This window comes from Schistocerca serialis, chromosome 1 (genome assembly GCF_023864345.2).
Source record: "Schistocerca serialis cubense isolate TAMUIC-IGC-003099 chromosome 1, iqSchSeri2.2, whole genome shotgun sequence".
Taxonomy (NCBI): Eukaryota; Metazoa; Arthropoda; class Insecta; order Orthoptera; family Acrididae; genus Schistocerca; species Schistocerca serialis.
The window spans coordinates 1,018,843,650-1,018,856,525 of NC_064638.1; the positions used below are offsets into that span (position 1 = coordinate 1,018,843,650).

The 12,876-nt window shown below is 37.7% G+C and overlaps 1 protein-coding gene across 1 annotated transcript; it reads left to right on the forward strand.

The window, feature by feature from the left end:
• The first annotated feature begins 1,610 nt into the window (after nucleotides 1-1,610).
• LOC126458708 (nucleoporin NDC1) lies at nucleotides 1,611-4,247 on the forward strand. The gene has a single exon (XM_050095815.1). The coding sequence runs from the start codon at nucleotides 1,781-1,783 to the stop codon at nucleotides 3,455-3,457; it is 1,677 nt and encodes a 558-aa protein (XP_049951772.1). The 5' UTR covers nucleotides 1,611-1,780; the 3' UTR covers nucleotides 3,458-4,247.
• Nucleotides 4,248-12,876: the final 8,629 nt, after the last annotated feature.

Here is a 12,876-nt window from a genome sequence, read left to right on the forward strand (position 1 = left end):
CTACAATATGCATTTTGAGGCTGTTGATATGAAAGTGGGAAGTACAGATCTTCCAGTTAAATCAGGAATAGCTTAAGTGCATTACTTGAAAGTGACACAGGAAAAGCTTACTTATGTAGGTGGTAGTAGTGTCGGCAAAAAGTTCTTGTGTGTGAAGTTGCCATGTAGAACACCAGGTGTAAAACTTTTCTCCCGAGTCTTGAACTGTGAGGCATTCATATGACTTTTCATTTCTCTACACTTATACAGATGTCTGAGTTCTGCTGTGTTAACATTGCAAAGTCCTGTAGGCATGTGGAGTATTAACCAAAACTGTCATATTGGAAGCAGAATCAAACACATTTGTTACGTTACTCGATATTTTCAGGAGAAAAAGGCAATGTCGCTTCTTATTAATATAATACATTCAGAGTCACAGCAGTATTTGACCAACCATAACTGATGCTGAATGTGCATGTCGTCATTTAATATGAAGGGCTTATTTCAATAGTGGTACAAGTCCATTACCTACACTTTTCTGTCTATAATGCTTCTGAAATTAGTGATCCAAACAAACATAAATAAAGGTTCATCTCTAGCAAGAAGCCATATGGTGAATATTTCTGGTATCTCAACTGCAGATTTTTCAGCACTCATTTAACTTTACGACTCTATATCTCAAAATTAACAAAAATGGACTTGTACCACTATTGAAATAAGACCTTCACATGCACACACAGCACATCGATCTCGTGAGGCACAAGGCTCTCATAACGAAGTACGTACGTGGGTCAACAGATGACACTAAGAAAAGTATGTTAACTGCGCTTTTTAGTTGCTACTTGCGACTCTTAGTTGCGATTTGTCACAGAAATCGCAGTTTGACTCGGTAGCGAATAGCGTAGTATGAACTTTGCTCAACAGATGGCAGTGCTAACTGCGCTTTTTAGTTGCTACTTGTGACTCTTAGTTGCGACTTGTCACGGAAATCGCAGTTAGACTCCATAGCGTATCGCAGAGATGGACGTAGTACGAACTTTGACCCACAGATGGCACTGTTAACCGCGCTTTTTAGTTGCTACTTGCGACTCTTAGTTGCGACTTGTCACGGAAATCGCAGTTAGACTCCATAGCGTACCGCAGAGATGGACGTAGTACGAACTTTGACCCACAGATGGCACTGTTAACCGCGCTTTCTAGTTGCTACTTGCGACTCTTAGTTGCGACTTGTCACGGAAATCGCAGTTAGACTCCATAGCGTATCGCAGAGATGGACGTAGTACGAACTTTGACCCACAGATGGCACTGTTAACCGCGCTTTTTAGTTGCTACTTGCGACTCTTAGTTGCGACTTGTCACGGAAATCGCAGTTAGACTCCATAGCGTACCGCAGAGATGGACGTAGTACGAACTTCGGCCAACAGATGCCACTGTTAACCGCGCTTTTTAGTTGCTACTTGCGACTCTTAGTTGCGACTTGTCACTGAAATCGCAGAAAGCAGTGCTAAATTCGACCAATAGATGGCTCACGTCTTTCAATGTGAAATACTACTTGCGACTGCTAACTGTGACTGAAATCGCAGTTAGATTCTGTAAAGTTGCTACTGTGATATCTGTGACTTCTCAGTCACTGTGATTTCTAACAGATACGCGATTTCCTGCCCACCACTAGTTCAGACATTTCAGTGTTTTGGCGGGTGTTGAACCGTTATACAATTTGTGTGTTTGGCGGTGTGTTTTTGCCGGCTAGCTTGAAGAAATGTGTTAATGTCCGTGTGTTCCAGCCAGTTTCGAACAAAACATGAATGAAGGAAAGAAAATCTGTTCTAGAAGAATATTGTCAGCAGTTACGTGGACTATAATATTTGAGATATTGTTAGCATGTGCTTTCCTCGCTGTTATTCACTTCGATTTCTGGAGCCCCTTGACATGGATGGTGGATGCTGTAACTGTGCTAGTTTCACCAAAAACCTGGGTATTTTTTATTCCAGTGATGACATGTACGGTTTCATTTGGATACCTTCATGGCTCAGAGTTTGCAAACGTTACTCCTTATACTCCAAACAGAATATCGTGCATTCAGCGCACTCTCACGTTACATAATGGTTGTTTGGCACTGTCACTTTTACTGCTTAGTACGTTTTCATCGTTTTTTTATTTATCGGTAGTTAACGAGAGGTCCCCCAGTACAACAGGAACTGGTGGAAGCTCTGTGGTCGAGGAAAATCTATACCTCATTGTTGGTAGCGTGTTTGTGGGGGTATATATTTTCTTAACAGAATGTATATTACAAGCGAATGCTCTACAATATCCAGTTGTGCAACAGTTGAGGTTAATTCAAATCAAAGAAGAATTTCTCAATCTATTGAAACAATCCATAATCAGAAGTATATCACCAGTTGTAATGTTTGCCGTGTTGTATTTCATCTTTGGCAGTGCTTTAAGAAATTGTATATCAAACCTCTTGTCTTTGAAAATTGCAGGAAATGCATCTTTTAACGTCATGGTTGTATTTTACTTTTATGGGCTGACATTCTTTTATGTTTTTGCTGTCACAGCAGGCAAATACTTGTTAAACTTGCATCTTACTGAAAGATATGTGTTTCCAATTGTAATAAATGAGAGCAACACAGACAAAATTAAACTTGCAGACGCCATGGCTCTGCAACAGTTACCATTAATACAAAATTTGGCATATTTAGACCTCAAGTTATTAGCAGAGAATGACTTGTTACGTCGACAGCAATTATATATTTTAAGTCAACCTGGTGGTCATCCATACAACTGGAATGGGGTTATTTCAGAATGCATAAAGTTAATTAAATCATACACAGAATTTATCAATTTAGCTTGTATGGAAATGTCTGGAGAAAAATGTGCTGGCGTATCTTCACAAAAGAGAGAGACTCCACAGCCAACATTACCTAAAGCTAACAGTGTGTCCATGCGAAACTTATCTTTAGTGTCATTAAATGAGTCTGTTCAAGAATCCGTGTCTCCACTTGGTAGTAATATTTCTTTTTCTGATGCAATAAAGTCATACTGGACTCAAATTGTAGATTACATATCCAAAAATACTGTGATTTCATATTTTTGTGGTGTTGTCCCAGATTCAAGACTTCACTGGACCTTATCTCAAGCATACCCTGTTATTTGGGCAGCTCAAGGACTAGCTTTTATTACAACAGCATCCTTCAAAGAGGATGATTATGGTATTTCTCTCAGAGACCTTCCTAATATAATAATCTCTCTTGTTAATCTAAATAGGGCTGTAATAAAAATACCAAAGTTTGTTGTGCAGAAAAGGACTAGGTATGTGGAAGCAAGAAGCAACAGAATGAAACAAGCACTCAAAAGTGCATTAGAACGCAGTCTCTTCAAGCTAATTATTACATATGACATTTATTTGAGGGAGATAAAGCTGCCAGTTGATATCTTCCAAGAGCTGCAGAATTTTAGGAATCAGCTGGAAGGTTAAATAATGCAAAGTACTTGCCACACAAGCTTTTTCTTGAAAGTATGTTTTTGTGAGCTTTACATCAAGAAAATTTTGCTCAAAATGAAATTAAGTCTGAATACAATTTATTGAACATCTAAATGTTGTCTCTTTCCAATATGTTATGTATATTTTTACTTATGATGTTGAATGTGTGTGTGTTTGTAGTGATTAAATGCTACAACTATTTTGTATGTTTTATAAGGTCATTGTTACAATTTTAAATAAAATGTGATTTTTTTCCTTATAGTGTTGGTAGTGTTGGTTATGATACTGTTTATAAAACTAATGAAAATTGCATTTTAGTGTAGATTTATTTTTACTGTGGTGAACTTATCTTTTTTGCCATACCTGTTGTACTAAATAGTACGCTGCCTAGGATTTGCTACTGTAAAAATGAACTAGCCATTGAGCCCACACAGGTTGGTGTTTGTTTCTGACAATGCTGGTACTGGCATTTCTGAAGCCTCTGAATGTATGGTAGTATATACTGTATATGTTTGTTTATTAGCCTATTTATTTATTTATTTATTTTGTTTGATTTTTTTTTAAGATTGTAAGAATAAGAAATTTTTAGTCATGGAACAGATCAGAATAGCGGTATATTCGTACTATTTTGAAAGAAATACATATTTTACCAGTCTGAAGATTACTGTCAGTAATAAAAAATCATACTCTTTAGATAAGTAGGACGACATGTTTTTCAATGGCACCATTACAACTATGTGAGAGAATTTTGTAGTAAATAGGCCTAGTATGAATATGAAAATTTGGAAAGTGGCATGAATATATTTTTATAAAAGTTTTCATTTAAAAGCCATCTTGTCTTAAATTTTGTATCACCGAACTCCATTGTTTGTGTTGTAATGGTTCATCGTTAATTTCCTCTTTTGTATTTATATTCAGTCAAGCAAAAGCTTCAGAATTCTGTAGATAATAGTTATTTAACCATTGTGTCGCACAGGTTGCAATGTCAAGCATACATATTTCATAGGCAGCATTGATGGCAGAGGGAATGATAGTCACATAAAGCACATCTGTAGTCAGTAAATAATTTGAAAGGGAAGGTAATGACTCACTGAAGAGTGGGGCATAGTCAACAGACATAAACGATGCAGACGGCACACACGCACTTTTTTGGAAGGGGGGAGGGGCTCTGGCTCGAAAAAGGATTCTTCCGAAAGCTAGCTGGTTTTCAGTCTTGTTTACATGAGTGTTAAGACTTGATGCTTCCACTCTTTGGTGAGTTGTTCCCTGTACTTCTAAATTATGTACACTCTCCTAGGATTTTTCCACTACCTTATTTACATCTATAGTCGCACAGTAGTGGACATCATATATACTAAGAATGTTAAGACTGTTTCAACAAGAGAATTTAAAATTCTGTCCATGTGCTGATTGTTAAAAGTAGTCTTTCTTAAATCCTGGTAGAAAATATTGGTTAACTGAAACATTCTATACTGGTTTGCCTCACAACCATTGTCACTTTTCGATCTCATAGATATCGATATGTCACCATATTTAAGGTTTTGTATTCACCTTCTGTGTCTTTGCCAACTCTGCGCCAGACTGTCATCTGTCAACGTAACCTAGATCTGGACTAACATACAGATCAGTCTGTCACCACAACCCACATTCCAAAAAGTAATACAGACTCGTAAGAAATGTTGTATGTGTTCTGTTATCTTTCTGTTTGTGCATGTATACATCACATGCCACATCATATGTTATGGGATGGAGCCAACATCCCGTATTAGTGTGATGGTTCTGCTGGGAGCAATTGTAAAGACATCTTCCATTTCTACATTCACACCTATACTCTGCAAACCAACGATAGGTGCATGGCAGAGAGTATGTCCCATTGTACCAGTTATTAGGGTTTCTTCCTGTTCCATTCACAGATGGAGTGTGGGAAGAATGATTGAATGTGTCTGCATGCAGTACAGTGGTATTCTGATCTTATCCTCACGATCCTTATGTAAGCAGTACACAGGGGATTGTAGCATATACCTGGAGTCGTCATTTTAAGCCGGTTCTTGAAACTTTGTTTATAGACTTTCTCGGGACAGTTTACTTGTATCTTCAAGAGTCTACCAGTTCAGTTCCATCAGTACCTATGGGACACTCTCCCACAGATCAAACAAACCTGTGACGATTCATGCTGGCCTTCTCTGTATACGTCAGGCCAATCAGCCGCTGCACAGAGAGTATGCCTGGACTGCACAATTTGTCATTAATTTCACCTGAAAATTGAAAGACTAGATACTTTATCAGTGTTAAAGTTAACGGAATTTTAATAATAAGTTATCCAGGTTGGTTCATAGAATTATTGTGAAATATAAATTTTTAATCATTAAGATCATATTAAGTTGTCAGAATAATTTATTGCATGTCGGAGAATAGATGGTAAGTTTTCATTGTAACACCCATTAACAGTATCATATTCTCTGATCACAGAATCCTTAGCATGAAACTTAAAGTAGAAGTTTCTTACAATATTTGATTAATGTTGCATTTTAGTTCGTAGATTTCTCACTAGTGAGTGATGAAATGTATTTTGAGGACTGTGTGTTGAGCAGAACACAATTTCTTGTTGTTCACTGTTTCACATTTATTTTTTGGTGATGTTACACCACAACTACCATCGGCTTTCTCTTTATTTTACTAAACATCACATTTTGTTGTTCATCTGCAGATTTTTCCTCCACGTTGTCATAACATCGTAGACAGTATACACAACAAACACTGTTACAGTTTACAATATACACTGAGTAGTCGAGTGTATAATAAACTTCGTAAAAGTGTGTGCTGTGCATATAGTCGTGAAAACAGTAGAACCGGTGTGAAAAACCAATGACACTGCATGTGAGAAACCTTAAATAAATACTACTTGTACTGCATCACAACATGAACAATCAAATGTAGGTGCTCACTGGTGAAATACGGTGAAAAAACTTATGTTAACTTCACAGTTATGTTCTACAGCACACTGTAAATATTACACTGAAATTAATCCATTTCTCTTGGAGTGTGAGCTGAAATTACAGTAAAATTATGACCTTTCTCTTTGAATAGGTGCTGGTATGTGAATAAAGTGGACAAAAACATGTTTTGTAGCGCTCTCATCACGATACCTAGAAAAAATGATGGTCAGTCACTCAGCTCTGAGAAGGGATGCAGTTGTCTGTTTTCGACTGTGCATGCTCCGATGCGACACCATCCCTTCCAGCACTATGAGTGCTATGTTGCTTACAGCACCAGGCCAGTTTTTCTTCCAAATTACACATAACCTATTGCACAGAGTAGAGGGGTTTATGATGAGCGTGGCTGAATGGTCAGCAGCACTGACTGGTAATTTGTTGGCCTAGATTTGATTCCGGCTGCTACTAATATTTTTTTTTCTTCATTTTATTTTATTCCTTGCAGTGTTAAAGAATTAATTATGAGGTAAATATATTTAAATAGTTCAATTTGTGCAATTAAAATTAATTTATTCAGTTTAGTTATGATTCCTACCTTTATAAGTCAAAAGACTACAGGTGGTTGTAAAAAGCGAGTATATGGACAAATTAAATTTAGTATGAAAGTTAAAAGGGGGGGGGGGGGGGCAGGTACACTACAGCAATGCATTTGATAAAAGAAGGTGGCATTCTCCACTTTTGTTGTATTCATTTTATTTGTTAACAATTATTTGCAGCCATTTCCATTCAAGCTGTAAAACCAAAAAGACAGCATTTTTGAACCAAAATGAATAGAAGACACAAATTTAAAGACACTGACATTTCAATACATAAGGCATAGTTTTCTCTTGTAGAACCAGAAAATCATTTGAGAATGGCCTAGAAGATGGAACTAACAATGAACAAAAAAAATGGAAAATGACACCTTTTAGTATGAAAGTTTTTTACAGTAAATCAAACAACAGATGTGCATAAGATGAGGCTCACTGATTTGGTTCACAATTATGTTAATAGAAGCAGATAAATGCCCCTTTCAAGTACCTAGAATATTTCACCTAATTGGGACATAGGAAAAGGTAAAATGCTCTCTAAAAGATTTATGCATAGAGAATAAGAAAAATTCCAGCAGTGGATGTTAGACAAACATGGTAGCTGCCGAGCGGTTCAAGAGTGCAGACTCGCTGCTGAGCGAATTTAGTTCGTTTCCTGCTGGTCTCAAAAATTTTTTTTCTTTATTCTTCACAATATTAAGTGATTAATTATAAAAATTAAATATACTTAAACAGTTAAATTTATATATGTCAAATTAATGTAGTTAGGATTACTACCCATGTAAGTCAAAAGGCTGTAGGCCAACACATTGGTGAAATTTTGCATGAGCCACCACTGTCAAACATCAGAATGTGTAAGGAACTTGGTAACAAGAAGCAGCTAGATTTTGTTGTTGGTAAAATCTCAGAGTTCATGACATTGCATTTTAAAAAGAATGATAATATATATTGTTTGAACGGTGTAATATAGTAACATTTAGGACTGCCAATAGGCACATCACATCCTCAAAACAAGTGAGTCCCTCTCATTTCAGCATCTGTGTTAGTGACCTGCCCTTCCTTTTTATCCTTTGTTAACTTATCCCTTTCTTGTTAGTTAACTGATTCTTCTTTATATCCTCCACGAAGACGGAACTACAAGGTGTACAACTTTGCTTCTGCCATTTTTTCTCCAACATTTGAGGCTTTAATGAAACAAATTGGTTTCACATGTACCATTCAAAGTAATTTCCATCGCTGGCCGCTACTTTCTCCCATCTTTTAGGCAGTGTATGAATTCTACGTTGAAAAAATTGTTAATCTTTTGAAGTGATCCATGAATCGATTCAATTTGTGACTTCTTCATGAGATCGGAAGTGTTGGTCAGCCAGGCCATGCGCCATTGATCTATACAGGTGATAGAAGGAGCAGTGTCTGGAGAGTATGGCAGGTGGGGTAGGACTTCCCATTGTAGCGTTTCCAATTATGTTTTGACCTCTTTTGCAACGGGGGCGAGCATTGTCGTGCTGCAATATCACTTTATCGTGCCTCTTGCTGTATTGCTGCTGTTTGTCTTGTAATGCTCTGCTCAAACACATTAATCGTGTTCGATAACGAGCACCTGTGATTGTTTCACTTGGTTTTAACACCTCATAGTACACGTCACTGAGCTGGTCCCACCAAATGCAGAGCATTATCTTGGAGCCGTGAATATTCAGTTTGGCCGTCGACGTGGAAGCATTGGGATAGCCCAATGATTTTTTGCATTTAGGGTAATCGTAATGAACACATTTTTCATCCCTGGTCACCATGCTATGCAGAAATCCCTTCTGTTTTTGCCTCTGCAACTGTTCACAAACACCTTTCAACGTCTCTTGGTTTCAGCTCACACGGGACCCAAGTTGCTGTGTCACTCCCACTAATCGTGCCAATTCTTCTTGAGTTTGACGCGAGTCTTCACTCAGCAGTGTCTCCAATTCTGCGTCTTTGAAAACATTCTCTCTTCCACCACTGTGCCAGTCTACGATGTTAGAATCACCGTTCTTGAAGCATTTAAACCACTCACGACATGTTCTTTCACTAATAGCGTCCTTACCATGCATGCTTGAGAGCATTCGATGATACTCAGCCACTGTTTTCTTCATATTGAAACAAAACAGTAACAATTCCCACAAATGATGAGAATTAGGCTCATAAACTGAAATTTTCAATCAAGAACAACTTTATGATGCAGGCACAAATCGACTAATGTTTGAATGAGGTTATGTTGACCGAGGTCCAAGCCAACTGATTGACATCTGTTTCTGTCGACCGCTACTTACCGTTGTCACCACCTATCGGCAAACGACGGAAGCAAAGTTGTACACCTATTAATAGTTCCAAAAGCTAGGACAATGTTGTGTGCCTTTACATATACTGTAACTGTAGGCAATACAAAATATTTTGTTTCTTGTAGGTAAGTATGGGCCAGTAATTCTGGAATTAAATTTTAAAACTTCTAAAACATAACCATTCTTTAAATCTGACAGATGCTTCAGTTTATTTTTTATGTACAGAGCTGTCAAGTCTACTGAAATCTGAATTTATGCATTAATGTGCATTCTTAAATGATCTTACAATCCAATGCCTTCATTGCTTTCTGTGGCCCCACACAGTTAGCTGCACAAAGCCTGCTACTGTGTACTGCATTATGAGGTGGTGTACAGGGTGATTGTAATTAAACTTTCAAACCACTGTAGAAATAACACCACTGGTCAGAATGACGTCAAAATGTAATGGAATATTGTCGGTGGGAATCGTATAGCAGAAGAAAAATAGATAGTTACAAAATGTAACAATAGATGGTGCTGTAAGCATCATAATTTAATAGTGGTTGGCTACAAATGACAAATAAATCGTACAACAATGTCTAAGGTGTACGTTTGATAAACAAACTGTACTAGTCGGTGCGCATGAGTTTACAGGTGCGATTCTTTTAGTTACATAAGCCTTAGAGTATGGTCATATCACATCGGATCAGAAAAATTGGTTTTTAATTGTCCTGAGGCCAAAAACCGCACAAAAAGCATCACTCACATCGGTTTTTAACTGTCCTGAGGCCAAAAACTGCATAAAAGGCATCAGTCAAATCAGGTTATTAATTTCCATGTGACTGACACAAAGCATGTTCAATATGCTGTCCAACATTTTATGCAACAAGTTGAAATTGAGAAACACCTAATTGAAGTGCTTCCAGGGTCACATTCAGAATGTGTTGCGCAATGTGTACCTTCAGTGCAGCTAAGTTTGCAGTCGGAACACTGAACACAACATGGATTAATATCAGGTGGTCGGGACAGCCAGGCTGTAGGGGAATGGCGGCTGATAATTCTAGCATTTCCAAAATGGTGCTTCAGCAGGTGCGTAACTGGATTTGCAATGTGCAGAGGTGCGCCGTCCTGCATAAAAATGATTTCATCCATGCTGCTGTTGTAGAGCTGCAATGACATGGTTGCGCAAAAGACACTCATAGTGCTTACGAGTGACTGGACGCACATGTCTCTTCAAAAAAATATGGCCCTATGAGAAATGACGCCATAAACCCACACAGTCACCTTTTCAGGATGGAGTGGTACTGGTTGATTTGCATGTGGATTTTCCATTGCCCGTGTTCAACAATTCTGTGTATTGACATATCCTGCCAGATGGAAGTAGGCTTCATCTGTCCACAAAATCTTCCATGGCCAATCATTGTCCACTTCCATGCAAGCAAGAAATTCTAAAGCAAAGGTCTCTCTTGCTGGCAGGTCAACAGGAAGCAACTCGTGCACGTGGATAGCAAAGAAGGATGTTTCGTAGGATTTTACACACTGTGCTCAAGCTTATGTCCGATGTTCGGGCATTTCTCCGTACACAACATGTTTGCACACCACCACTCACCTTTTCCTGCATTGCTGTGGCCACTGACATCGAATCAAGTTTGTTTCCTCCCTCTACCAGGCTGTTTACCAAAAGAACTCACCTTTTCAAATTTCCAAATAATTTTCTCCAGACCCACGGCAGTCATTGGACCATGCCTTTTTTCAAACCCTTCAGTGTCCAGAACATCTACGGAGCGACGTGTGCACAGGCATCATTCTCATAATACAGCTTAACGAGCAGAGTATGATCCTGCATTAAGACAGTCACAGCGAACGTCGCAGATGCGAAAAGAGCAAAAGCCGTGTACCCAGCTTGTTTATACCAACTTCAGTGGGTCGTGTGCATGACAGGTGTTTTCATTTACGTATTCTTACACTTACAGCGCCATCTGTTGATCAGTTTTCACACTATTTTTTTTTTCTTTTGCGACATGTTTTCTCCCTTCTCTGATAATATTCCATAGCAATCTGACGTCTTTCTGACCAGGGGTGTTATTTCTACAACATTTTGAAAGTTTAACTACAAATTATTTTCTATGTTAATAAACCAGAGAATATTTAACATTACTACGTGCAACTTGTATGTATTCCATTACTGATGTATTTCAAGTCCTGAAATTTTCTGTTTGTAAACTGTGTGTTTGTTACACACAGTGATCTGCAACAGATTATGGCAATTTAATTTTGAGTTCACAATTTCTACTTCTAACTTGAAATCTTCTAGGATTGTATAATTGGTAACAAGGTTTCGTACATGAATATTGGTTATTTGTACTGTAACAACAGATCTGACTCTGTCTGCATAAGACACATTTGAACTATTGCATTTAAGGGCCCAGAATTCAATACTTAGTTGGTCCACTTATTGTGATAAATGCATAGTTACACCATGGCAAGTCCCCCTGTAATACAGTGCCCATTCGTCCCATTTCTATGAGGACAGTCTAATTTCCCCCTCCCCACAAACTGTCCCAGTAGCTTTTTGGGGATGCTCAAATGTCACAATTTTATTGTTTTTTGGTGTGGCTAAAGTGCTTTAGGACTACCGGCCACTTATACAATTTGTTCTACAGTCTTTGTTTATTTACTGTTAATGTTTTGCACTGTCAGCCATACCAATTCATGTTAACTCATAATGCCAAAATAAAAGTAATTTTAAGAGCAGTGTAAAAAGTGAGTTTGCTTTTACCACTGGCGTTGGAGAAACCGTGTAATGTACATTGTGAAAATCAAATTGTGCTCTTGTACGTGACGAACCATGTTAAGACAAAGAAATGTCACAAGACTGTTAAAATGAACATGCACGTCTTTATAAAATACATGTGAGTGAAAAGTATGGTGACAGTACAGCAGAATAATTGTAAAAAGTCATTTGGAATCTTCTGAGTTCATTGGCACAAACGATATACTTCTATGTTCATTAAAATTTTCAGGTCAGTTTGTGTCCCTTTTTTATCTGTCTTTCCTTAATTGTCCCAGATTTTTTCTAAACTTTTTAAAATGTCCCGTTTTTAAAATAAAAACAGAATGGATCCCCTACCCCATAATTGTTTTCATATGTCAGTTCACACTATCTCCAAAGTTGAATTTTGCTCTACCTGTGACATTTGCATCAATGCTAAGTTCAACAGGTATTCAAAGTACACACCAACTTCAGGCCTTACATAAAAGTTGGGTAAAAAAAAAGAAGACTGTGCTAGGAAAAGAGGAGGTATATTCCTTTTCAATTATAACCAAGACCGAATGTGAAAAACTATCTAGCATTCAAACCCTTATACATTAGAGTGTGAGTGTCACAAGTGATAACACCTATCTTTGGATTGAAATGATTAGGCATGCCAAAGAAACATTATTTTGTAAACTAAATATACCACAAATCTAGGATTTGTACAACATGGTCAGTAAGTGTTCGCATAACCACTGACAGTTGCTTACCTGATAGCTTATTAGCATGTATGGTGCAACAGGTTGCCTAATACAGAAGGCTGTGTTATATAAATCATTGATCAGAT

Excerpts from the sequence above, each read along its gene's own strand:
- LOC126458708 (XM_050095815.1), top strand. The coding sequence starts at position 1,781 with ATGAATGAAGGAAAGAAAATCTGTTCTAGAAGAATATTGTCAGCAGTT.